Genomic DNA, 27,613 nt, shown 5'->3' with positions numbered 1-27,613 from the left:
TTTATGCAAAAATATGGAAAATTCTGAACAGTTCACAAACTTTCAATGCACCAGGTAAATAGCATTTCTTTTTTAGTTGACAGATTTCCTTTACAAGTTCACCAAACTAATTGATACTCAAGAACTGCCACACACCTACATTGAAAACAATGTGAGTCTGTGGAATATTTTCAGGTGGATTTTGGTGCAATATGCACATCAAAACCTTTGTGAAAAAAACTTTGTGTGAACATACACTAACATATCCTAAAGCTTAAAGAGGCACTGAGTCAGAAAACAAGTGATCACTCAAAAGACTGCTTAGAAGTGCACAGTACAGTAAGCTGATGCGCTCTGTTACTGCATGAGCATGCACTCTAAGCAGTGCACCGAATAAATAGAAAGTTTGTGGCTCTGTTCCCTACTGTGTAGATGAGCTCATGGTGGAACTTAGTGTTTTTGCTAAATTAGCTGCATGCTTCTGAGCAATCTTGTGAGCTATTGGTTGCTTTCTCCAGACCTATACTATACCAATATATCGGGAATATAACAGTGAAAGTGTATACAGCATTATTAACCTGCCTAGTGCCTGCACTTAGCCATATGCTGCGGGAAGAAAATTAACTTTATTCCCGTTGGCTGCATTATAGCTTCAGTCACGGGAGTGGGGACGACGCCGGCACGGATTCAGTCACCGAGCGGCGGCTGTAACTGCGCCCCCAGCCCTGACTGACAGTCAGCACCAATGCAGAGCCAGTGTCAGGTAAGGCCGGTGACCAGAGTTAGTAAATCTGTCCCAAAATCTATATCAGAAAGCCAGATATTGTGTGAATAAGCAAGAATGAGGGGTAAATGAAGGTCCTCCAGCCTCCCACTTTGGTGGTTTTATGGTTGTTCAGTAGTTCTGTATTGAATAATGTGGTAAACGTTCTCAACTACATACATTGTTCCTTTCTTTTTTATCCCTTGGGTGTTGATATTATGTTTTCACAAGTCTATATTCCTATAGGAAGCTGTGGAAGAAGATCGAGCTAGTATCTATAAATCAGTGTTCACAAATACTTCCAAAGAGATGATGTGCTACAGTGATTTCCCGATGCCTGAAGACTTCCCTGTATATCCGCATCATTCCAAAATCTTGGAATACCTCAATTTGTATGCAGAACGCTTCAACCTCTTTAAATACATTCAGTTCGAGGTAACACAAAATAAATAGACTAGTGATAATAATACAAAGATAATATATTGTATTATATGGGAGTTAAAAGATATTCTAGTTTTAGAGCTTTTTTTTTTCATTCCAATGAATAAAAAAAAAATAAACAAAATTGTAATTTCTTTGATTTAAACATATCCTACAATTTAATGTCCACAGCTCCCATCCAGACTTACTGTAAGTGTATTCAAGGTTACAAACTTAAAACAAACCCGGAATGGTCTAATTCTGCAGTTGTTCTCCCATTCCTCATCTGCCCATTTCTTCTGACTTACCTACTGAATGTAAATTAGCATGAAATAGGAGACAGACACTGCATTCATACTTTGATGACTCTATCAGACTATTAAACCATATATATTTGTATATAGTATGTAACCATGGAGACACAGTGATCTGCATGGGTGGTATGTACACAAAACATTAGGAGATTTTAGTTCTTTTGCAAAGGGGAATATATTAGGTTCACCCCTTTTACATTTTTGTCAAATACCAAAGCAGTTATTTTGGAGCTTTGCAATGATGTTGTTATTAAGCGCTATTGAAAGGGGTGGTCCGAAGTCCAAATTAATTTTCATCCTAAATCCCTATCTATTTATTGCCATAATCTAAATAGTTTTCTAATATACTTGAATTGCAAATTCCCTATCCTTCCCTAACAACATTAACTGCTTTTATTTCCCACTTCCTTTTTGATGCATGCTGGGAATCAAACAAAGCGTCATCAGAGGGCAGAGGCTGTGATCACTGCCTCTGCCCACTCCCTGAAATGAAGCATCATCAGTGAATCTCATTTCAGGGGCTCGGCTAGTCCCTGCACAATGTGCACAGTGCGATGTGCACAATGACAGCACGCGCTCTCGCCAGTTCAGATAAGCATTAACGAGCAGCGCACTGTCAGAATACCTGGTGTGCAGAGACCATTTGTTCTGCTCATTAGTGCTCATCTGAGCTGGCTACATAGAGAGTGCACTGTCATTGTGCAAAGTGCACATCACGCTGGGACTAGCTCAGCTCCTGAAAAAAGTGTCAATGATGCTTTGCTTCAGGAAGGGGGCAAGGACTGCGGTAGTGACTGCAGCCTCTGCCCCCTGATGACTCTTCGATTGAGTATCCCAGCATGCACTGGGATTCTCAAACAAAGCGTCATCAAAAAAGAAGTGGAAAAAAAATCAAAATTAAAGCGCTAGATAGCACAGTTAGGGAAGGATAGGGAATTTTAATACAAGTATATTAGAAAACAGTTTAGATTATGTCATTGAATAAAAAGAGATTTAGCATAAAAACGAATTTGGACTTCACACCACCCCTTTAAGTATCCTTCACAAACATGTTCTAAAATCCTCCTGTAAATATGTTAATATAGTAATCCATTTACTCTTTTTACTCTGTCTAGACAAAAGTTTGCAGTGTAAAACAACATCCAGATTTTGCAACTACAGGAAAATGGAATATTGAAATTGAAAAAGAGGGAACGAGGAAGATGGATGTTTTTCATGCTGTTATTGTTTGCAATGGACATTACAATGACCCATACTTACCATTAGACTGTTTTCCAGGTGAGTTATTGTAGTGAATCAAGAAGCTTAACCCCTTACTGATATGTGATGCAATGGTCCACCATATGTCGACTTTCTGTCTTTGATGCGAGCTTATAAGCAACTAACCTTCATACTCAAAGAGAAGGAACAGAACAATATAGCTTGAATGGACTTTTGTCAGACATTTCTTTCAGGAAGGTTGGCAAACACACTGTCCTGGCATGGGCTTTAGCTGAGACATTTGTTCAAGGAAGGGCTCGCTCATACGAGTGTATAACACAGCCGAGTGCTATCCGATGTTTTATTGAATAGAACTTGGACCAATGTTATACTATGGGGCAGTGCAGATCTGCAATACTTTCTCTCATGCCAATTTGGCATGAGGAAAAAAATCGCAGCATGCTGCGAGTAGCTCCGGATTTCAGATCGCATACTTCCATTCAAGTCTATGGGTGCATGTGAAACATCGGACTGCACTCGGATGACATCCGTGGACTCGTACAATGGAGAACATGAAGAAATGAAGTTCTCCATCTTCTCCGCACCTGCGTCCTGCGATTCTCTCATGCAGAGAATCAGATCACACTAAGCTGACACTTGGATCAATCTCTGTCATTAGCATAATCGTTCCCAATTCTCACGCATGAGAGAACATGCGCTTATGTGACCCCGGCCTAAGGTTGACAAACACAGCTGTTCTTTGACCTTTTGTCTGAAGACTGGCTAGAAATAGTTATTTCTATAAATTCAGTTGTAATGCACGCGCCCGGACTGACTGGCGTGTGCGTGTATATGTAGTGATTCCACTGGACCGTACTGGAGAGTGAATGCCTGGAGGGGCATAACTAAGTATCCACCCGATCCGACCAAGGTCGCACGACGGCATACGACGCCAGTGCACCAAGGAGGAACCGAGCAGAGGGACCAGATGCTACTCCAGGTCAGACCCCGGACACGGCTGTTGACCCACACCGGGGAATACAGGAACAGGCAGGTTAGGCTGGCACACAGACTGGTGGGTATAGGCAGACACGGCTGGTATGCAGGCAGGTGGATGCTGGTAAGCACGACTGGTATGCAGGCAGGGAGGTACTGGCAGGTACGACAGGTTGGAGCACAGAGTGGATAGGACCCAGTACAGACTGGGACTCAGGAACAGAACCGCAAATGCGGTGGACAAACACAGCAGAGTGAGGCCGCCCGGAGCGGCGAGCAAGAGCAGAGCAAGACGAGACTGCCGGAGCAGTGAGCAAAGGGTCAGAGCAGAGCGAGACTGCCAGAGCAGTGAGCAAAGGGTCAGAGCAGAGCGAGACTGCCGGAGCAGTGAGCAAAGGGTCAGAGCAGAGCGAGACTGCCGGAGCAGTGAGCAAAGGGTCAGAGCAGAGCGAGACTGCCGGAGCAGTGAGCAAAGGGTCAGAGCAGTGCGAGACTGCCGGAGCAGTGAGCAAAGGGTAGAGCAGGCAGAAACCGCCGGAGTGGCGAGCAAGGCAGAGCAGGCTAGAACCGCCGGAGCGGTGAGCAAGGCAGAGCAGGCAAGAACGGCCGGAGCGGTGAGCAAGGCAGAGCAGAGGGGACAGGGCTCTGTTCACACGGAACAGACAGGAAGGGAAATGCAGAACCAGATACACACAAGGTACTTGCAATGAAGTAGCGAGTGGACTCTAAACTCACAAACGGAAGTACAGCGACAACGAGTAGGAGTTAGGAGCAGGTTCAGACTCTGCAGAAAAAGGGAAGGTACGGACATAGAGAGAAACAGGAAGCAGGTTAGGAGACAGTTCTGACAGGAACTGTACTGCAACAAATACAGGAGCGAGTCTGGGTATGCGGCCCCCAGAGGGCAGGACGAACAGGCTAGGAGCGTGTTCAGACAGGCCTGGAAATACAGGAGATACCGTAAGGCAGGAAACGTAGATAGGACCAGGCACATCAGTAACAAGAAGCCAACTGACAGAACAAGATGCTCAGGCATGGATTCCAAGGAGGAGCTGGTTTAAATACCAGGTGACAGACAGCAATAGGCTGAGGACGCATTAGGGGTTTGTCTGCAGCAGCTACAAGAAACAGGAAGTCCGACGGGCGTCGCCCTAAGCAGCCAGAGCAGAGCAAAGCAGACAGTATGGAAAGAAGCCAGAGTGGCAGTTTGGACTGGAAATCAAGTGCGCGCTCTTGCACAGTGGGAGATGGACCACTATGCAAGGATGCCGCCAGGTATGTTACACTGGTATTTAATGCTTAAAATATTTAAACACCCTGTGAAGCCAAATCAGAGGCCAGATTGTGTCATAATATTTCTTTGGCTACCTGAATCCATGGTCCACTAAGGGAGTCTACTACAAATGATAGCATACACAACTTTAGCATTTATTTTTGGACTTGTACCAGCCACCAGTCTAAAGATGCCATGGTACTCCTGGAGTGCCTACAGGCCAGAGTCGATTTTAGACAAAATGGGGCCCTGGGCAAAAGTTTAAAGAGGGGCCCTAAATTTACCAGTATTTCAGTCTGCACGAAGGTGTTAAAATACAGCGAGAGAGCAGCAAACTGTTAAGCCTACAACAACAATATCCAATTGTCTAACTTTCTGAAAATGTTATTTTTATTTTTTTTTTTACAAATATATTTTCTCAAAGGCTTAAAACATTTTAAAGGCAACCACATTCACAGTCGTTTCTACAAAACATGTGAGGCGTATCGTGGGAAAAACGTGGTGGTCGTGGGAACTGGAAACTCAGCTGGAGATATTTCTGTGGAACTCAGCCATATTGCAAAACAGGTGCCAATATTTCAGTTCCTCCTCTCTTACACATTTACCAGTAATTCTGTTTGATGGAACTCTAATAGCACTTTTCTTGATTTTATATAATCACAGGCATATTCTTATTATAATAAATCAGTCTAAATTTATGAATAATGAAAAATTAAACAGGAACTTTTAACTTTTCAGAATAGGCTCTCACTGGCATGCACATCAGAAATAACACTATTCCTGGTCATTTTATGACTCATATCCTTCATGTTCACTAGTTTTTCCATCTGCGTGCTCCAGTTCTTAATTTGCTATTGAGCTTGTGGGAGAAGATTTGATGTTATTATTAGTGTTGAGTGAGCACTAAAATGCTCGGGTGCTCGAAGCTCGGGCCGAGCTCACTGTGATACTCGGGTGCTCGACCCGAGCAACAAGCCCAATGTTAGTCTATGGGAGACCCGAACATTTTTGCGGCGGCTCCCCCGGCAGTCTGTAGAAAGCCTAAAAAGTGCCCAAAATGATAGTGACAGTGCTCAAATGACATGGGGACAGCATGGGGATCGCCCCTGGAAGCATTTCTGACCCCCAGGTCACTGCTGTCAACAACGTGGTCAGAGGTATTAAGCCACTTTTACAGGCTCACAATAAAACGTTCAAAAACGAAAGTGAAAGTGCTTTCCTGTGAAATATGTTAACCCCTTAACGACCATGGGTCTTTCTGTTTTTGTGTTTTCCTTTTTTGCTCCCCTTCTCCCCAGAGCCAGAACTTTTTTAATTTTTGTTCAATATGGCCATGTGAGGGCTTATTTTTTGCGGGACGAGTTGTACTTTTAAACACCATCACTGGTTTTACCATATCGTGTGCTGAAAAATGGGAAAAAAATTCCAAGTGCAGTGAAACTGCAAAAAAAATGCAATTCCACAGTTGTTTTTTGGGTCCTTTTTTTACCACGTTCACAGATTGCTAAAACTGACCTGCCATCATTATTTTCCAGGTCGTTACGAGTTCATAGACACCAAACATGTATAGGTTCTTTTTTATTTAAGTGGTGAAAAAAAAATCCAAAGCTTGCTAAAAAAAACAAAAAAAATGACGCCATTTTCCGAGACCCTTAGCTTCTCCATTTTTCTGGATCTGGGGCCAGGTGAGGGCTTATTTTTTGCGTGCCGGGCTGACGTTTTTATTGATACCATTTTGGGGTAGATCCGATGTTTTGATCGCCCGTTATTGCATTTTATTGCAAAGTTGTAGCGACCAAAAAACTTAATTCTGGCGTTTAAAATTTTTTTCTCGTTACGCCGTTTACTGATTGTATTAATTCTTCTTTTATATTGATAGATCGGGCGATTCTGAACGCGGCGATACCAAATATGTGTATGTGTTTTTTTTTTATATATATATATATTTTATTTTGAATGGGGCGAAAGGGGGGTGACTTAAACTTTTATATATTTTTTATTTTTTTTATTTTTTTAAAAACTTTTTTTTTACACTTTCTGCTTGCTTCTATAGTTTCCAGAGGAGACTAGAAGCAGCAGTTGTCTGATTGCTTCTACTGCATACAAGCGATGAGCAGATCGCTTGTATGCAGGAGAAATGCTCACTTGCTATGAGCGCTGACCACTAGGTGGCGCTCATAGCAATTGAGACATGACAACCACAGGCGTCTGCTGCAGACCCTGAGTTGTCATGCCCACCCATTGGTGACCCGCGATCACGTGACGGGGTCACTGATGGGCGGGGCTTAGGACTCCCGGAAGCGCGAGTTAAATGCCACTGTCAGAGATTTAACATGTTAACAGCCGCGGGTGGATTGCGATTCCAATAATCAGCTGACATATGCTCGCATCAGTGCGGGCTCACCGCCGGAGCCCCCGCTGAACCGGCCTTCCCGACCTGGTGCGTACTATTACTGACCAGGTCGGAAAGGGGCTAAGGAACATCCTTTCCAGGGTAAAGACTTGTGTATAAGGTAAAATAAATAACCAAAAACAAAAATACTCCTCCACACCTTGGGTTATGTTCACAAGTAGCATTTTTTATGCGTTTTTGCACGTTTGTATTGCTTTCAACTGTGACAAATGCATTCACCGGGAAATGTCATTTTAACATTTTACAACCTTATCTGGCCATGTGCTGTGTGACACATGCATACAGTGCTAAAAAGACATGGGAACAGCATGGGGAAGACCCCTGGAAGCATCTCTGACACCCAGGTCACTGCCTAAAAGTGTGCCCATCAGAAGTGATCCTTGACGCATCAGAAGATGCAGACTTGCAACTATCCCCGTGCAAGTCCTTGTCCCAGGGCAGTGTTCAATTGTACCTCCCCCATAACTTGCAATACAAGCGCAAGTATGCAGCCTGCCACCCACCCAACCCCAGGCTGCAATACCATACTGCTAGCTTGCTTGCACTTGAAATTGAGCCTTTTAGGCATGTGGAGGTGGAATCTCGCCACCACGTCATGGCTGCGTCGGTAGCCTGGTATTCATACTCAGTCCCCAGCCGCCCGGCGGCCGGGTGTCCACGCTTGGTCCCCAGCCGCCAGGGGGCGGCCGGGTGTCCATACTCAGTCCCCAGCCGCCCCGCGGCTGGGTGCCCACACACAGTCCCCAGCCACGTGGGGGTGGCCGGGTGTCCATAAACGGTCCCCAGCCGCCCCTATTTGTCCCGGTGCGCCTTATACACAAGCGCGCATACCAAAACATTACCTGTGCCCTCCCCAGTGCATTTAGTGAGAAGGACAGCCTAACCACAAACACGTGGACAAGTGAATGTAGCCAGGAATGGTCCATCTCACTGACGCCTTCACACTGGGTTAATATTGTGGAAGCCGAGACAAAGTTGGACACTGGGATGCAACACGTCCTCCAGACATAGAGGATTGCGGGTCCTGGGTCAATCAGGCTTCAACACAAAGTTCAGAAGGTAGACAGCAGCAGTGGTCGGCCTCCTACACAACGAGTAAATTATTCATGATCATGAGGCCATCCACCTCCTTAGCTTTCTGTTCCTTGGAATGCAAGCGCATGTATGTAGTAGCAGCTAGGCCTGAGGTGGTCAGCGTTTTGGCGCATATTCTACCTCCTTCGAGGATTGCTGGATGTTTTCCTGCTACTATCCCAGTTCTATGACTCCCGTTAAAACAAAGCTTCAGGTGATGAATGATGGATGAGGTGGTGGCAAAGGAGAAAGAGCAGGAGGAACAGGGACCATTCACATCAATATCAGGCCAGCCAACCACACATGTCTTGTAGGATATGTTTCTGTACCAAAAGGAGCGGTTCAGCTACACAGTTATAAGGCATACAGTGAATGCAATGCCTACCAAAAATTTCGAGGCACTCCAATGCCCCATGGAAGTGACATGGAGGTCAGAGGGCCTTAACTAAACCGTTTTTTCCATTTATAGCAACTGACTCTCCTGTACACTGTTGGCCTAAGCAGGGAATGGAAGGCTTTCCAAAAATTATTAGGCACTGCAATGCCCCTTGAAACAGACGTGGATTACAGCGTATTAAACACCTTCTACCCATTATTGGGGAGTGGGTCTCCCTTAGTGTTCGCCTATGCATTGAAAAGCAAAAGCTGACAAAAATTAGGAGGAAATGCAATGCCCGTTGCAAGAGTCGTGGAGGTTAGAGGTAATTAAAAACAACATGTCAATGCCCCTTGGAAGAGCTGTGGAGTTCAGAGTGGTTTAACAAGATGGTTTTAATGCCCATTAGAAGAGACGTGGAGTTCAGAGTGGTTTAACAAGACAGTTTTAATGCCCCTTGGAAGAGATGTGGAGGTCGCAGTAGCTTAACAAGACGGTTTTAATGCCCCTTGGAAGAGTGGTGGAGGTCGCAGTGGAATAAAAAGACAATATCAATGCCCCTTGGAAGAGTGGTGGAGGTTACAGTGGAATAAAAAGACAATATCAGCGCCCTGTGGAAGAGACGTGGAGGTCACAGTAGCTTAACAAGACGCTTTTAATGCCCCTTGGAAGAGTGGTGGAGGTCGCAGTGGAATAAAAAGACAATATTAACGACCCTTGGAAGAGACGTGGAGGTCACAGTAGCTTAACAAGACGATTTTAATGCCCCTTACAAGAGCCATGCAGTACAGCATATTAAAAACATTATTCCCATTATTGGGGAGTGGGTCTCCCATAGTCTTTGCCTATGCCTTCCAAGCAAAAGCTGCCAAAAATTAGGAAGGGGGAACTTGCAATGTCCCTTACAAGAGCCATAAAGTACAGCATATTAAAAACATTATTCCCATTATTGGGGAGTGGGTCTCCCATAGTCTTTGCCTATGCCTTCCAAGCAAAAGCTGCCAAAAATTAGGACAGAGGAACTTGCAATGCTGGCAACATGGACCACGGTCACCCTGGTGGTATAGTGGTCGTGGAGGCTGAGGATAAGGAGAAGAGCAAAAAACAGCCGAAATGAGGAAGCGTATACCCATGTGTGGGTGTGAAGCGATGCATGGGAATACACCTCCCGAAATAACACAGTGGATTTAACTTTATGTTACTCTGCTGTCATTTGGTGGTGATGAGAAGTCTGGCCCAATCCAGCCCTTATTCATTTTGATAAGGGTCAGCTTGTCAGCATTGTCAGTTGACAGGCGAGTGCGCTTATCAGTTATAATTCCCCCAGCGGCACTAAAAACACGCTCCGATAACACGCTAGCGGCAGGGCAGGCCAGGACCTCCAAGGCATACAGAGTGAGTTCATTCCAAGTGTCCAGCTTGGATACCCAATAATTAAAAGGCACAGAGGAATCACGGAGGACGCTGGTACTCCCTCACCATCTTTTGAAACTTTCCACTCCTTGTGAGAGTACCCTGCGCCTCAGGGCCTGTAAGCTGGGCAGGTCTCAGAAAACTGTCCTAGAACATTGACAGTGTTCCCCTGCCTCTGCTGGATTAGAGTTGCGTCTCTCTCGCCTGTATGCCTTAGTTGGGCAGCGAACTGTGACCTCTGCCGCTACCGTGTTCAGATGGGAATTTTTTTAATAGTTCTGCAGCAAGGGCCTTCTGGTACTGCCCCATTTTTGTAGACCTCTCCAACTCAGGAATAAGAGAGTGAAAGTTCTCCTTGTAGAGGGGGTCTAAAAGTGTCATCAACCAGTAATGACTGTCACCCAACATTTTGACAATGCGAGGGTCACGGTTAAGGCAGCGTAACATAAAGTCAGCCATGGGTGCCAGACTGGTAACGGGCAAGACTTCCGTGTCCTCACCAAGATGACGACTGATAGTGTTGAGCAATCACTAAAATGCTCGGGTGCTCGAAGCTCGGGCCGAGCTTACCGTGATACTCGGGTGCCCGACCCGAGCAACGAGCCCAATGTTAGTCTATGAGAGACCCGAGCATTTTTGCGGCAGCACCCCCGGCAGTCTGTAGAAAGCCTAAAAAGTGCCCAAAACGATAGTGACAGTGCTCAAAAGACATGGGGGCAGCATGGGGATCGCCCCTGGAAGCATTTCTGACCCCCAGGTCACGGCTGTCAACAACGTGGTCAGAGGTATTAAGCCACTTTTGCGGGCTCACAATAAAACGTTCAAAAAGGAAACTGAAACGGTTTTCCTGTGAAATATGTTAAGGAATTTCCTTTCCAGGGTAAAAACTTGTGTATAAGGTAAAATAAATAACCAAAAACAAAAATACTCCTCCACACCTTGGGCTATGTTCACAAGTAGCATTTTTCATGCGTTCTTGCACTTTTGTATTGCTTTCAACCGTGACAAATGCGTTCACCGGGAAATGTCATTTTAACATTTTACAACCTTATCTGGCCATGTGCTGTGTGACACATGCATACAGTGCTGAAAAGACAAGGGATCAGCATGGGGAAGACCCCTGGAAGCATCTCTGACCCCCAGGTCACTGTCTAAAAGTGTGCCCATCAAAAGTGATCCTTGCCGCATCAGAAGATGCAGACTTGCAACTATCCCCGTGCAAGTCCTTGTCCCAGGGCAGTGTTCAATTGTACCTCCCCCATTCCTTGCAATGCAAGCGAAAATATGCAGCCAACCACCCACCCACCCGCAGGCTGCAATACCATACTGCTAGCTTTCACTTGAAATGGGGCCTTTTAGTTTGGAGGAGGCCGAAGCTGGCCACTACCTCATGGCCGCTTCGGCAGCGAGGTATCCATACTCTGTCCCCAGCCGCCCGGCGGTCGGGTGTCCACGCTCGGTCCCCAGCTGCCCTGATTTCTCCTGTCACCTTCCCCCACACTTTTCTTAGCCTGGTCTGCTTTAGGGCAGCATTGGACGAGCCCACCAGAGAACCAGACTCCTCCGGTGGGCCCCGGCTTCTCCATCAGGGGAGTTGAGAGTGCCTAGGTGATGATGATGATGATAGAAGTTAGCATCTGCTTTGTTTTCTTGGAATGCAAGCGCATGTATGTAGTAGCGGCTAGGCCTGAGGTGGTCCGCGTTTTGGCGCATATCCTACCTCCTCCGAGGATTGCTGGATGTTTTCCTGCTACTATCCCAGTTCTATGACTCCCGTTAAAACAAAGCTTCAGGTTATAAATGATGGATGAGGTGGTGGCAAAGGAGAAAGAGCAGGAGGAACAGGGACCATTCACATCAATATCAGGCCAGTCAACCAGATGTCTTGTAGGATATGTTTCTGTAACAAAAGGAGCGGTTTGGCTACACAGTTATAGGGCATACAGTGAGTGCAATGCCTACCAAAAATTTCGAGCCACTCCAATGCCCCTTGGAAATGACATGGAGGTCAGAGGGCGTTAACTAAACCTTTTTTTCCATTTATAGCAACTGGGTCTCCCGTGCACTGTTGGCCTAAGCAGTGAATGGAAGGCTTTCCAAAAATTATGAGGAACTGCAATGCCCCTTACAAGAGCCATGTGTGGCACCCCAGGGGTCTGGTCACCACAGTAATAGAGATATTACGTCGGAGAGCAAGTGGGAGGTTTCCTGGTCAGGATCCCTTAAACATGCAACATCCTCCTGGGAGGGGAGAATTCTGCCCTTATAAACTGGATCTGGGGCGGGGTTGAGTGAGTCAGAGAACAGTCATAGTCAGAGTGAGAGCAAGGGAAAGTAACAGCAAGGAGCTCTGTAGGAGCTAGGAGCTAAAGACCAGGGGCTGGAAGCTGAGCAGAGCTCGCCCTGGCAGAAGACAATAGGAACCGGACACAGGAGTCCGAAGCTGTGAGGACTTATATATCCAGCAGCAGAAACCAGCCGGCAGCCATAGAAGCCCGGAGGCTCAGTCACAAGCAAGGGACCAGCACAGCCGTCGTGGAGCGGAGGCTAACAGAAGGCCCCAAGTCACCAGCCATACGGGTGAGCACTACACGGTACACTCAGGGACGTGGGCTACTTCTACCCGCTTACAGCAAGGTAGCCAGGAAGAGTGCAGACAGACGGGGAGGCCTACAACTCCACCTGGCCAGGGGAACTCCTGCTTGCTCACAGACTGACCAGGCCTCTTATGCTAGCCAGTACTCCCGGGAGGGTCTACCTTATAATCATCAGTAAAGACCCTGAACTGCACTGCAAAGACTCTGAGTCGTTCCTGCTGCGCTCGTGCACCATCACCCCCATCATTCACACTCACTGCCCTGAGGCTATACTCCTCCCGAGGGGAGTTATCCCATTCTATGCTGCGCACACAACACCAGCCTCAGCGGTCTGCCTCGCAGCGGTGGTACTCCCTGACCGCAATCCACGGGTGGCGCAGTCGGACAATTAACCTCATAACCTAAGAAAGACTGCCACTGGTTTGACCAGCCTGAGCCACGGGACCGGATCACCGCCACGGAGACTACAGACCCCAGAGACCCGGCACCGGGTATCCCACACACGTGTACACACGGCCCAGGGGGCGCGTCACATGCAGTACAGCATATTACAAACATAAGTCCCATTATTGGGGAGTGGGTGTCCCATGGTATTTGCTTATGCTTTCCCAGCAAAAGCTGCCAAAAATTAGGACGGAGCAACTTGCAATGCCCCTTACAAGAGCCATGCAGTACAGCATATTACAAACATAAGTCCCATTATTGGGGAGTGGGTCTCCCATAGTATTTGCTTATGCTTTCCCAGCAAAAGCTGCCAAAAATTAGGACGGAGCAACTTGCAATGCCCCTTACAAGAGCCATGCAGTACAGCATATTACAAACATAAGTCCCATTATTGGGGAGTGGGTGTCCCATAGTATTTGCTTATGCCTTGCAAGCAAAAGCTGCCAAAAATTAGGACGGAGCAACTTGCAATGCCCCTTACAAGAGCCATGCAGTACAGCATATTACAAACATAAGTCCCATTATTGGAGAGTGGGTCTCCCATAGTATTTGCTTATGCTTTCCCAGCAAAAGCTGCCAAAAATTAGGACGGAGCAACTTGCAATGCCCCTTACAAGAGCCATGCAGTACAGCATATTACAAACATAAGTCCCATTATTGGGGAGTGGGTCTCCCATAGTATTTGCTTATGCTTTCCCAGCAAAAGCTGCCAAAAATTAGGACGGAGCAACTTGCAATGCCCCTTACAAGAGCCATGCAGTACAGCATATTACAAACATAAGTCCCATTATTGGGGAGTGGGTGTCCCATAGTATTTGCTTATGCCTTGCAAGCAAAAGCTGCCAAAAATTAGGATGGAGCAACTTGCAATGCCCCTTACAAGAGCCATGCAGTACAGCATATTACAAACATAAGTCCCATTATTGGGGAGTGGGTCTCCCATAGTGTTTGCTTATGCTTTCCCCACAAAAGCTGCCAAAAATTAGGACAGAGCAACTTGCAATGCCCCTTACAAGAGCCATGCAGTACAGCATATTACAAACATAAGTCCCATTATTGGGGAGTGGGTCTCCCATAGTATTTGCTTATGCTTTCCCAGCAAAAGCTGCCAAAAATTAGGGCGGAGCAACTTGCAATGCCCCTTACAAGAGCCATGCAGTACAGCATATTACAAACATAAGTCCCATTATTGGGGAGTGGGTGTCCCATGGTATTTGCTTATGCTTTCCCAGCAAAAACTGCCAAAAATTAGGACGGAGGAACTTGCAATGCTGGCACCCTAGTGGTATAGTGGTGGTGGAGGCTGAGGATAAAGAGAAGAAGATTAAACAGCCGAAATGAGGAAGCTTATACCCATGTGTGGGTGTGAAGCGGTGCATGTGAATACACCTCCCGAAATAACACAGTGGATTTGACTTTATGTTACTCTGCTGTCATTTGGTGGTGATGAGAAGTCTGGCCCAATCCAGCCCTTATTCATTTTGATAAGGGTCAGCTTGTCAGCATTGTCAGTTGACAGGCGAGTGCGCTTATCAGTTATAATTCCCCCAGCGGCACTAAAAACACGCTCCGATAACACGCTAGCGGCAGGGCAGGCCAGGACCTCCAAGGCGTACAGAGCGAGTTCATTCCAAGTGTCCAGCTTGGATACCCAATAATTAAAAGGCACAGAGGAATCACGGAGGACGCTGGTACGATCGGCAAGGTACTCCCTCACCATCTTTTGAAACTTTCCACTCCTTGTGAGAGTACCCCGCGCCTCAGGGCCTGTAAGCTGGGCGGGTGTCAGAAAACTGTCCTAGAACGTTGACAGTGTTCCCCTGCCTCTGCTGGATTGGAGTTGCATCTCTCTCGCCTGTACGCCTTGATTGGGCAACGAACTGTGACCTCTGCCGCTAGCGTGTTCAGATGGGAATTTTTTTAAGAGTTCTGCAGCAAGGGCCTTCTGGTATTGCCCCATTTTTGTAGACCTCTCCACCTCAGGAATAAGAGAGTGAAAGTTCTCCTTGTAGCGGGGGTCTACAAGTGTCACCAACCAGTAATGACTGTCACCCAACATTTTGACAACGCGAGGGTCACGGTTAAGGCAGCGTAACATAAAGTCAGCCATGCGTGCCAGACTGGTAACGGGCAAGAATTCCGTGTCCTCACCAAGATGACGACTGACCATGCTCTCCTCCTCCTCCTCCTCTTCCTCCTCCCCCCTGTCCTCAGGCCACTCACGCTGAACCGACAGTATGACACTTGTACAGGTACTACCGTCTACAACGCATGATAGCAGCTCCTGTTCTTCCTCCTCCTCCTCCTCCTCTCCCTCATTGTCCCCCAATGCACGTTGGGATGAGATGAGGCTGGGCTGTGTGTAATCGCCCGCTACGGCTTCTTGATCCATCTCATCATACTCTGGCTGCAATGCCTCCTCTTTAATTCTCTGCAGAGAGCGTTGCAAAAGACAGACAAGTGGGATGCTGACACTAATGATGGCGTCATCGCCACTCACCATCTTGGTGGCCTCCTCAAAGTTTGTCAGGATGGTACATATGTCAGACATCCAGGTCCACTCCTGAGGTCTTATGTGTGGAGTCTGACCTGAATATCGACGGCCTTGTTGCAGCTGGTACTCCACAACTGCTCTCTTCTGCTCACAAATCCTTTGCAACATGTGGAGGGTAGAGTTCCAACGTGTGGGGACATCACACACCAGTCGGTGTGCCGGAAGCTGCAAACGCTGCTGCAACACAGCAAGGGCGGCGGAAGCTGTAGCCGACTTGCGAAAATGAGCTGACAGGCGGCGTACTTTCACGAGCAGATCTGGTAACTCGGGGTACGATTTAAGAAACCGCTGAACCACGAGGTTAAGCACATGAGCCAGGCATGGTACGTGTGTGATCTCACCTCGCCTCAGAGCCGCCACCAGGTTACGGCCATTGTCACACACGACCATGCCGGGATGTAGGTTTAGCGGTCTCAGCCACAGATCTGCCTGCTCTTTCACAGCTGTCCACAACTCACAAGCAGTGTGAGGTTTATCACCTAAGCTTATGAGTTTCAGCACAGCCTGTTGCCTCTTGGCGGAGGCAGTACTGCAATGCTTCCAGCTTGTAACTGATGTGGTGATATCTGAGATGGAGCCTGAACATGAGGAGGAGGAGGAGGAGGATGCGCAGGAGTTGTACACTGTGGGGGCAACTCTGACTGACATAGGGCCCGCAATCCTCAGTGTGGGGAGGATGTGTTCCGTCCCAAGGTCCGACTGGGTCCCGGCTTCCACTATGTTTACCCAGTGTGCCGTCAGAGAGATGTACCGTCCCTGGCCACAAGCACTTGTCCACGTGTCCGTTGTCAGGTGGACTCTCCCAGTAACTGCGTTGTTGAGGGCACGGCAGATGCTTTGGGACACGTGCTTGTGTAGTGCGGGGATGGCACACCGGGCAAAATAGTGTCGGCTGGGGACCGAGTACCGAGGGACGGCCACCGCCATAAGATTGCGGAAGGATTCCGTCTCCACCAGCCTAAAAGGCAGCATTTCCAATGCAAGCAGTCGTGAAATGTGCGAATTTAGGACTGTTGCCTGTGGGGCATTAGCTGCGAATTTCCGCTTTCGTTCAAAGGTCTGGGATATGGACAATTGAACGCTGCGGTGGGATGTGGACATGGATGTTGATGCTGTTTCTTGAGAAAGTGAAGACTGAGAGGAGGGGGCATCTTTACATGCAGTATGGACAGGGGATTGCCTTGCACACACAACAGGGGGGTTCTATTGCACGCACAACAGTGGAAGAAGCAGTGGTGACACCCGCTGACACTGGTCGTGGACCCTGGGTTTCGCCCCACAAAGTCGGGTGCTTTGCTGCCATGTGCCTGATCATGCTGGTGGTGGTCAGGCTGGTAGTTTTGTCACCCCTGCTGATGCTGGAACATATGGCCTTTTTGGGGTTATCAGCAGAGTCTTTAAAAAAATTCCAGACTCTGGAAGACCTACCGCTTGTACTGGCAACGTCCCTCATGTTGGTGTTACAGGGAACGGTTGCCTGCCTTCTGTCTGCGGCCACCTCACTGCTTCTTCCTGCCTGTTGGGGTACTCTGCCTCCCTCACCCTGTGTGCTGCTGGCCTCACTCTGCATGTCCTCCTTCCACGTTGGGTCAGTTTCTAGATCATCCACCACCTCCTCCTCTTCCACTTGCGCACCACGATCCTCCTCCTCACTTCCTGGCAATTGTGTTTCGTCATCGTCCACCTCTTGTGACAGATTGCCAACATCGACTTCCTGTGGCCGTGGCTGTTCAAATATTTGGGCATCGCAACATGGGATCTCCTCTTCCACCACTTCAAGCGTAACAGGAGAGGGGCCCAAATATGGAAATGGACCAGTGAACAGCTCTTCAGAGTGTCCAAGTGTGGGATCACTTGCTGTCTGACGACATTCGGCATGGTGGGAGGAAGGAGCATCAGGGTGAGGAGGAGTATGCGGTAGAGACTCACGGCTACTAAGAGTTGACCGTGTGGAAGACAGACCGGAGGTGGTGGTGCCCAGGTAACTGGAAGTATTGTCTGCTATCCAATTAATAACCTGTTCACACTGATCAGTTCTCAATACTGGTGTTGTTCTGTGCTTCCCTAGTAATTTGGTCAAGAAGTGGGAGCGAGAAGATGTGGCTGTTGGTTGTGGCACATTTTCACCTTGGCCACGGCCCCGTCCTGTGCACGAACCATCACCAGAACGTCCACTTCCACGTCCCTTGCCACGCGCCTTGCCCATTGTAAATGAAGTAAAATAGCTTACACTTGCACTATCAATGGAAAAAGGGTAATAAAGAGTAGATTAGAACCGTGGAAGAGGAAAACCACAGTTATTGTTTACTGGGGTATACCACACTTTTTTAAATAGAGATATTTGCGGCTGAACAGTGAGCGACACACTCAAACTGCTTTTTTTTTTAGATACCAAAGGCCCAAAACTGGATAGTACAGCGATTTGACCCGTGGAACTGCGAAACCACACTGGGATGTCGGGCCTACACAAGACTATTTTCAACAGATATATTTTTGTGTCACAACAGTCAGGAGACACTACTGTTTTTCTTCACGGAAAAAACTACCAAACCTGAATAATAGAGATTTTTTACCGTGGGATGGCAAAACCACAGTTATTGTTTACTGGGGTATACCACACTTTTTTAAATAGAGATATTTGCGGCTGAACAGTGAGCGACACACTCAAACTGGTTTTTTTAGATACAAATGGCCCAAAAGTGGATAATACAGAGGTTTGAACCGTGAAACTGCAAAGCCACACTTGTATTTCTCGGGCCTACACCAGACTATTTTCAACAGATATATATGTGTCTGAACAATCAGGAGACACTATTTATTTTTTACGGCAAAAAATGCCAAAAGCAGGATAATAGAGATTTTTTACTGTGGAACAGCAAAACCACAGTTATAATTTACTGGTGTATACCAGGCTTTTTAAAATATATATATATTTGCGGCTGAACAGTGAGCGACACAGTCAAACTGTTTTTTTTAGATACAAATGGCCCAAAAGTGGATAATACAGAGGTTTGTACCGTGGAACTGCAAAACCACACTTGTATTTCTCGGGCCTACACCACACTATTTTCAACAGATATATTTGTGTCTGAAAAATCAGGGAGACACTATTATTTTTTTTTTTTACAGCAAAAAATGCAAAAAGCAGGATAATAGAGATTTTTTACCGTGGAACAGCAAAAGCACACTTCTGTCTCTCTGGCCTACACCAGACTATTTTCAACAGATATATTTGTGTCTGAAAAATCAGGGAGACACTATTATTATTTTTATACAGCAAAAAATGCCAAAAACAGGATAATAGAGATGTTTTACCGTGGAACATCAAAACCACAGTAATAATTTACTGGTGTATACCAGACTTTTTTAAATATATATATTTGCGGCTGAACAGTGAGCGACACACTCAAACTGTTTTTTTTAGATACAAATGGCCCATAGAACTGCAAAACCACACTTCTATTTCTCTGGCCTACACCAGACTATTTTCAACAGATATATTTGTGTCTGAAAAATCAGAGGCACACCTTTTTTTTTTTGGGGGGGGGGGACACCAAAAGGTTAATAAGATGAGTATTTGTACATTGTGAAGGAGGAAAAAAAAAAGAGGATTTAGATAAAAAAAAAGGATTTTTCCTGGCCCCCGGGACCTGGAGCTAAGTCCAGCAATTTCAGCAACAGGAGCAGCACACAGGACTGTAATGCAGCATTTGCTGGTATAACCACTGCGTCTCCTATACAGCCTGCCTGCCTGCCTGATATACCTGGGATGGATATTAGTCCTGAGAAGGACTGTTTGTTTGATCTGGCAGCCTTTACAACCCCAACACTAACTATTTTGCAGGATATATCTCTCCCTAAATCAGCAGCGCTGTCCCTACACTGTCTGATCCGGAGCGACTGTGTCCAAGATGGCGGCGCCCGGTTTTAAATACTCGAGGTGACGCTGTGCGGCCAGCCAATCACTGTAATGCCCACAAACAACATGGCTGCGGCATTACAGTGACTGGCTGGCAATCCCTGCATGTTCATTGGCTCTGTAAAGAGCGCCAAACATGCAGGGCGGAGACGCGAGCTCCCGCCCGAGTAACCCGGAAATGCTCGGTGCTCGCCGAACATCCCGAGTAGCGTGATGCTCGGGCGAGTACCGAGCAGTGTCGAGCATGTTCTCTCAACACTAGTTATTATGTCTCTCATGAACTACACAGCACACAAAAGGATTCCTGCTCTTGATTCTATAAAGGGGTTTTCCCACAAACAAATTAATTTTTATCAACATTTTAATCAATAGATCTTTGAATAATAATAACTTTCACAATTGGAAGTGTTTAAAAAACATTATTCCTGTGCTGAGATAATTCTATAAATGTTCCCCTGCTGTGTACTGTGTAATGCCTGTGTCTGACCGTGCTGGAACATGGTCTGATCATACCACAGCTCCTGGGCAGGGGGGAGCAAAAGACTATACAGACAGGTCAGCACGGGATCACGGCTGATTCTTTCCTTGAGTTAAAACATTGCCCAGACTCTAATTCTAACAGTTAGGATTCAGCAAGCTGGCTCTCTTGTTGAAGATTTTACCAGGAACAATCCCCTTCTAATATATGTATATATATATATATATATATATATATATATATATATATATATAATTGTCTTATTCCGTCTGTCTGTCTGTCTGTCTGTCTTTTTGTCTGTCTGTCTGTCTGTCCAGGAAATCCCGCGTCGCTCATTGGTCCGGCGTCAGCGACGCGGGATTTCAGAAAAAAGATGGCGGCCGTTAGCGGCTCATCTGCCGGACGGAGGTCAGCGGCGATGCAGCCGGGAGATGAGCGGCGCTAGCAGCAGAACTACCCCGACCGGCGGCGCCGCTGACCTCCATGCGGCTAACGTCGGGAGATCAGCGGCTAGGAACGCTGATCTCCCGACGGCAAGTGTGAACGGAGGACCAGGGAGCGGCGCCGCCGGTCGGGATGCTTCTGCTGCGAGCAGCCGCTCATCTCCCAGCTGCTCGCAGCGGAAGTACCCGCACATGCAGCGCCGCTCCCCGATCCTCGCTAATACGACGCTGATTGGTCGCAGCCGCCGGACGCGACCAATCAGCGATATGGGCGGCAAATTTAAACGCCGCTCTGCTGAGTGGTCGCGGCCGCGACCAATCAGCGAGATTGGCGCCAAATTTAAACAACGCTCTGCTGCGGCCGCGACCAATCAGCGAGATTGGCGCCAAATTTAAACAACTCTCTGCTGATTGGTCGCGGTCGGCCGGCCGACCGCGACCAGTCAGAGAGATTGGCGCCAAATTTAAACAACGCTCTGCTGATTTGTCACGGACGGCGGCCACGACCAATCAGCGAGATTGGCGCCAAGTTTAAACATCGCTCTGCTGATTGGTCGCACCCGCCGGCCGGCCGTGACCAATCAGCGAGACTGGCGCCAAATTTAAACAACGCTCTGCTGATTGGTCGCGGCCGCCGGCCGACCGCGACCAATCAGCGAGATTGGCGCCAAATTTAAACAACGCTCTGCTGATTGGTCGCAGCCGCGACTAATCAACATTATTGGCGCCAAATTTAAACACCGCTTAGCTGATTGGTTGCGGTCGCCGGTCGCGACCAATCAGCATTATGGGCGCCAAATTTAAACACTGCTTTGCTGATTGGTCGCGGTCGCCGGGCGCGACCAATCAGCATTATTGGCGCCAAATTTAAACAACGCTCTGTTGATTGGTCGCGGTCGCCGGCCGCGACCAATTAGCAGTATTGGCGCCAAATTTAAACACCGCTCTGCTGATTGGTCACGGTCGCCGGCCGCGACCAATCAGCATTATTGGCGCCAAATTTAAACACCCCTATGCTGATTGGTCACGGTTGCTGGCCGCGACCAATCAACGATATTGGCGCCAAATTTAAACACCGTTTTGCTAAGTGGTTGCGGTCACGACTAATCAGCGATTTTATCGCCAAATTTAAACAAGCTCTCCGGTCCTCACTAACACAGTTCGCTGATTGGTCACGGCCGCCACCCGCGACCAATCACCGATATTGCCACCAAATTTAAACACCGTTTTGCTGATTGGTCGTGGTTGCCGGCCGCGACCAATCAGCGATTTTGACGCCAAATTTAAACAACGTTCTGCTGATTGCGCCCGGTCGGCCGCATACATAATCTAGAATACCCGATGCGTTAGAATCGGGTCACCATCTAGTATATATATATATATATATATATATATATATATATATATATATATATATATATATGTCCATTTCGTATCTGATGGTATACTACAAATAAAAATATAGAATAATGTAGTAGACTGCACTCTTTCATATACCGGTATCCTGTAAAAGAAATACCTAAAATATATAGATTTTTTTTTCATACAAAGCATGTTGGAAGCCACTGTGCGGAATCCATTGGAGCAATTGTTTAACATTTGCATCCTGCTGTATATGCAAAACAGAGGCCATATAGCCTTAAAGTACCACGCCGCAGCTTTTTTTTTATTGCTGAGCTGGAATGGTGCAACTATTCTAAGTTCCCTGGACTTACTCTTATACTCACCAGTGACCATCTTCATCTGTACTCAGTGCCACTCCGGTCATTCTTTTGCAGTTTGTGACCTGTCCAATTGCTCCAGTGTTTGCTGGGTGAGTCGGAAGTCACGATTCAATGTAAATCTATGAGAGCCTCATGCTTGCCTTGTATTGGCTCCCATAGACTTACACACTGATACACACACACACACATACTGATACACACACATACTGATACACAGACATAAGTAAATAGACCCACAAACTAACCTTTTACTATGTAAATATTAGAGAGTCTCTTTTACTCCAAAATTCCTATATGTAGCTGACTAACTCTCCCTAAGAAAACCCTGGAGGAGGTCAGGCCACATAGATAAAAGAGCAGAAGAGCAGCTTACAAGGGGCTGCTGAAACTTCTGTAGAGGAGGGGGGACACTGCACATTCAGCAAGGACTAATAACAATTTCCTGTTCCTGACGGGCGTGCTGTCCTACTCTGTTGCCCTTTGCTCTGACCTGACACATCTGAGTTTCTCTGAGTAAGAAGAGGATGATGGAGGAAGAAGTAGGAGAGTCATTGTAAGTCATGTACCATATCCTCCACTATTGTCCCGTGTGTGCTGTGTCGCTGGGGACCCTAACAATAAAGATGTACACACACTGGTGTGCTCTGTGCAGGAGGACAGAGACAGCAGCCAGTGAGCGTTTTCATCAGTCTGATGGGGAAAGTGTTCATTGGCCAGGGTGCCTCCTTCCTACATAACACGCCCCATTTTCAAATTTTGCACCCAGCGAGTGCACCGTAAAGTAGTTTATGATGCAGTGCTAGTTTACTGAGAAGAATTGTGTCCCCTCCAAGGTGGCGCCCTTAATGATTGCCAACCCTGCCTCCCCGGTCCTGGTGTATGCAATTTTTATAGTGCTATACTAAATGAATATTATATGCACTAAGATTATCAGCAACTATTAGCCTTATATGTGGTCTTGTATTCATGGAGAGGAAAAATCTGTCTTCCCTTTATTTACAAAGCATAGGTGCAATAGAGCAGCAAACAATCTACTATTAAAACTTTGCTGATCCCGTATCCCGGATAGAAGCAGTTGGTCCATGGGTCTTCCTCTTCTTATAAGATACCCACCCCCACAACATCTTACCCAATCCTGGCCTAATGCTCTCTGTCTGACTTATCCTTCTACCTATGCCCCTTTAACTTCTCTTCATGTGCAGAACTAAAAGTTAACTCTTTCCTGGCCTCCTACCTTAAAACCCCTGTCATGTCCAGGCCCACTCTAGCGGAACCCATTTCGGCCCTATCTTTACAGTATGCATGTGATTTATATATAACATCTAATTGAAAACCCCTATTATAGAGAGTAGATGTATGTTTTAAATAACTTTGTCCAGTGGTAAACCCCCCGTTTAAAAGGGAATTACATTTGTCCACCTTGGGCAATGCCTTTTTGTTCACAAGATTCCCTATCAATAAACTGATCACAGTCCTTTAAGGTTATGTATATTTTTGGTAAACGTCAGTGGCTCCATCGAGACTTCCATTTGAAGCCATGAAAAAATGGGATAGGGAACTTGCCTATGGGGCCATTGACTTTAAATAAGGCAAACAGAATTTATTTTTGTACCCTGTTTGCCTTCCTTTTTGGCAATGTTCACTTTTTTGAGGCAGACAAAAAAGGGCACACTTTTGTGATTGCGTCAGTGACTCTGCCAAAATGGAGATCAGATAGAGCATAAAATTACTCTTTGTTCTCTCCTTGCTACACTGTACCTTGAGGTGTGTGCGCAGTCTGACAAGCAGTTAAACCGATCTACTGTAGTCCAATAAGAAGACTGTTTTCTGAGGTCTGTGCAGTTTATTGAACGTTAGTGATTTGGTGAAACTAGGAACAATCAAATAGCAAGGAATCAGTACATGCATACAGGTGACACAAAACTACATTCGACAAATGGCTGCACAGGTTATAAACAACATGTGTTAATCCAGCTTGTTATTCAGTCTTATAAATGCAGCTCACTAATGCAAGGGTGAGAGTCTTAGGTAACTGGTGGCTTCAAACAGGTGCAGCATAGTCCTTCTTACCAGCAATGCTATTACAACGAGATGAAATGGTGGATTTTCCCTGTATTCCAGTCTGTTAGGAAATTAGCTTCTTCCCACAATGCATCACTAGAGGGAGAAAGGATGGTAACAACAGAGGGACAAAATACTAGTGCTGATAAGAAAATGCAGCCACTAGATGGAGCCTGTATACTGCGAACAATACTCAACAATAATGCTTAACCGCTTTACCCTCCCCAGGGTGGTCTGCACGTTAATGACCAGGCCAGTGTTTACAATTCTGACCACTGTCACTTTATGAGGTAATTACTCTGGAACACTTCAACGGATATCCCTGATTCTGAGATTGTTTTTTTGTGACATATTGTACTTCATGATTGTGGTAAAATTTTTTCGACATCACTTACTTTTATTTGTGAAAAAAGCAGAAATTTGGCGAAAATTTTGAAAATTTCACAATTTTCAAACTTTGAATTTTCATGCCCTTAAATCAGAGTGATATGTCACACAACGTAGCTAATACAGTCATATGAAAAAGTTTGGGCACCCCTATTAATCTTAAGCTTAATGTTTTATACAAATTGGTGTTTTTGCAACAGCTATTTCAGTTTGATATATGTAATAACTGTTGGACACAGTAATGTTTCTGCCTTGAAATGAGGTTTATTGTACTAACAGAAAATGTGCAATCTGCATTCAAACAAAATTTGACAGGTGCATAAGTATGGGCACCCTTATCATTTTCTTGTTTTAAATACTCCTACCTACTTTTTACTGACTTACTAAAGCACTTTTTTTGGTTTTGTAACCTCATTGAGCTTTCAACTTCAGAGCCAGGTGTATGCAAACATGAGAAAAGCTACTTAAAGTGGCCACTTGCAAGTTGTTCTCCTGTTTGAATCTCCTCTGAAGAGTGGCATCATGGGCTCCTCAAAACAACTGTCAAATGATCTGAAAACAAAGATTATTCAACATAGTTGTTCAGGGGAAGGATACAAAAAGCTGTCTCAGAGATTTAACCTGTCAGTTTCCACTGTGAGGAACATAGTAAGGAAATGGAAGAACACAGGGACAGTTCTTGTTAAGGCCAGAAGTGGCAGGCCAAGAAAAACATCAGAAAGGCAAAGAAGAAGAATGGTGAGATCAGTCAAGGACAATCCTCAGACCACCTCCAGAGAGCTGCAGCATCAACTTGCTGCAGATGGTGTCACTGTGCATCGGTCAACTATACAACGCACTTTGCACAAGGAGAAGCTGTATGGGAGAGTGATGCGAAAGAAGCCGTTTCTGCAAGCACGCCACAAACAGAGTCGGCTGAGGTATGCAAAAGCACATTTGGAGATGCCAATTTCTTTTTGGAAGAAGGTCCTGTGGACTGATGAAACCAAGATTGAGTTGTTTGGTCATACCAAAAGGCGTTATGCATGGCGGCAAAAAAACACAGCATTCCAAGAAAAACACTTGCTACCCACAGTAAAATTTGGTGGAGGTTCCATCATGCTTTGGGGCTGTGTGGCCAATGCCGGCACTGGGAATCTTGTTAAAGTTGAGGGACGCATGGATTCCACTCAGTATCATCAGATTCTTGACAATAATGTTCAAGAATCAGTGATAAAGTTGAATTTACGCAGGGGATGGATCTTTCAGCAAGACAATGATCCAAAACACCGCTCCAAATCTACTCAGGCATTCATGCAGAGGAACAATTACAATGTTCTGGAATAGCCATCCCAGTCCCCAGACCTGAATATCATTGAACATCTGTGGGATCATTTGAAGAGGGCTGTCCATGCTCGGCAACTATCAAACTTAACTGAACTGGAATTGTTTTGTAAAGAGGAATGGTCAAAAATACCTTCATCCAGGATCCAGGAACTCATTAAAAGCTACAGGAAGCGACTAGAGGCTGTTATTTTTGCAAAAGGAGGATCTACTAAATATTAATGTCACTTTTCTGGTGAGGTGCCCATACTTATGCACCTGTCAAATTTTGTTTGAATGCAGATTGCACATTTTCTGTTAGTACAATAAACCTCATTTCAAGGCAGAAACATTACTGTGTCCAATAGTTATTACATATATCAAACTGAAATAGCTGTTGCAAAAACACCAATTTTTATAAAACAATAAGCTTAAGATTAATAGGGGTGCCCAAACTTTTTCATATAACTGTAAATAACATTTCCCACATGCATACTTTACATCAGCATAATTTGGGAAACATATTTTTTTTGTTATGGAGCTATAAGGGTTAAAAGTTGACCAGCAATTTCTCATTTTTACAACAAAATTTACAAAACCATTTTTTTAGGGTCCATGTCACATTTGAAGTCACTTTGAGGGGTTTTTATGACAGAAAATACCCAAAAGTGACACCATTATAAAAACTGCACACCTCAAGGTGCTCAAAACCACATTCAAGAAGTTTATTAACCCTTCATGTACTTCACAGCAATTAATTGAAAGTGAAAGGAAAAAATGAACATTTAACTTTTTTTCACTAAAATTTTACTTTGGACCCCAATTTTTTTATTTTCACGAGGGTACCAGGAGAAATTGGAAACCAAAAGTTGTTGTGCAATTTCTCCTGAATTCGCTGATACCCCATATGTGAGGGAAAACCATTGTTTGGGCGCGCAGGGCTCGGAAGGGAAGGAGCGCCAGTTGACGTTCTCAATGCAAAACTCTCTGGAGTTGACAGCGGACCCTATGTCGCGTTTGGAGAGCCCTTGAGGTGCCTAAACAGTGGAAACCCCCCACAAGTGACCCCATTTTGGAAACTATACCCCTTAATGAACTTATTTTGATGTGTGGTGAGCACTTTGAACCCCCAAGTGTTTCACAAAGGTTTATGAAGTAGAGCCATGTAGAAAAAAAATAATTTTTTTCCACAAAAACGATCTTTTAGCGCAATTTTTTTAGTTTCGCGAGGATACCAGGAAAAATTGGACCCCAAAAGTTGTTGTGAAATTTCTTCTGAGTACTCTGATACCCCATATGTGGGGGAAAGCCATTGTTTGGGCGCATGTCAGGGCTCGGAAGGGAAGGAGCGCCATTTGACGTTTTCAATGCAAAACTCGCTGGAGTTGACAGCGGACCCCATGTCGTGTTTGGAGAGCCCCTGATGTGCCTTAACAGTGGAAACTCCCCACAAGTAACCCCATTTTGGAAACTAGACCCCTTA

The 27,613-nt window shown here is 45.9% G+C and overlaps 1 protein-coding gene across 6 annotated transcripts in view; it reads left to right on the top strand.

Annotated features, from left to right (window-relative positions):
• The window catches only part of LOC141156759 (dimethylaniline monooxygenase [N-oxide-forming] 2-like), a 113,778-nt gene that overhangs the window by 41,007 nt on the left and 45,158 nt on the right, over positions 1-27,613 (top strand). For all 6 annotated transcript variants that reach the window (XM_073643121.1, XM_073643122.1, XM_073643119.1 and 3 more), the window contains 3 exons: positions 989-1,177; positions 2,592-2,754; positions 5,370-5,512. In XM_073643121.1, coding sequence (XP_073499222.1) covers positions 1,052-1,177; positions 2,592-2,754; positions 5,370-5,512 — 432 coding nt within the window. In that variant the 5' untranslated portion in view covers positions 989-1,051. The remainder of the gene's footprint in view (positions 1-988; positions 1,178-2,591; positions 2,755-5,369; positions 5,513-27,613) is intronic.

The sequence above is a fragment of the Phyllobates terribilis genome, unplaced genomic scaffold, assembly GCF_046119375.1.
Source record: "Phyllobates terribilis strain yellow unplaced genomic scaffold, ASM4611937v1 Scaffold_8__6_contigs__length_399053987, whole genome shotgun sequence".
Classification (NCBI taxonomy): Eukaryota; Metazoa; Chordata; class Amphibia; order Anura; family Dendrobatidae; genus Phyllobates; species Phyllobates terribilis.
Note: the sequence above shows the minus strand (reverse complement) of the source record. Positions and strands in the feature narration are given on the sequence as shown.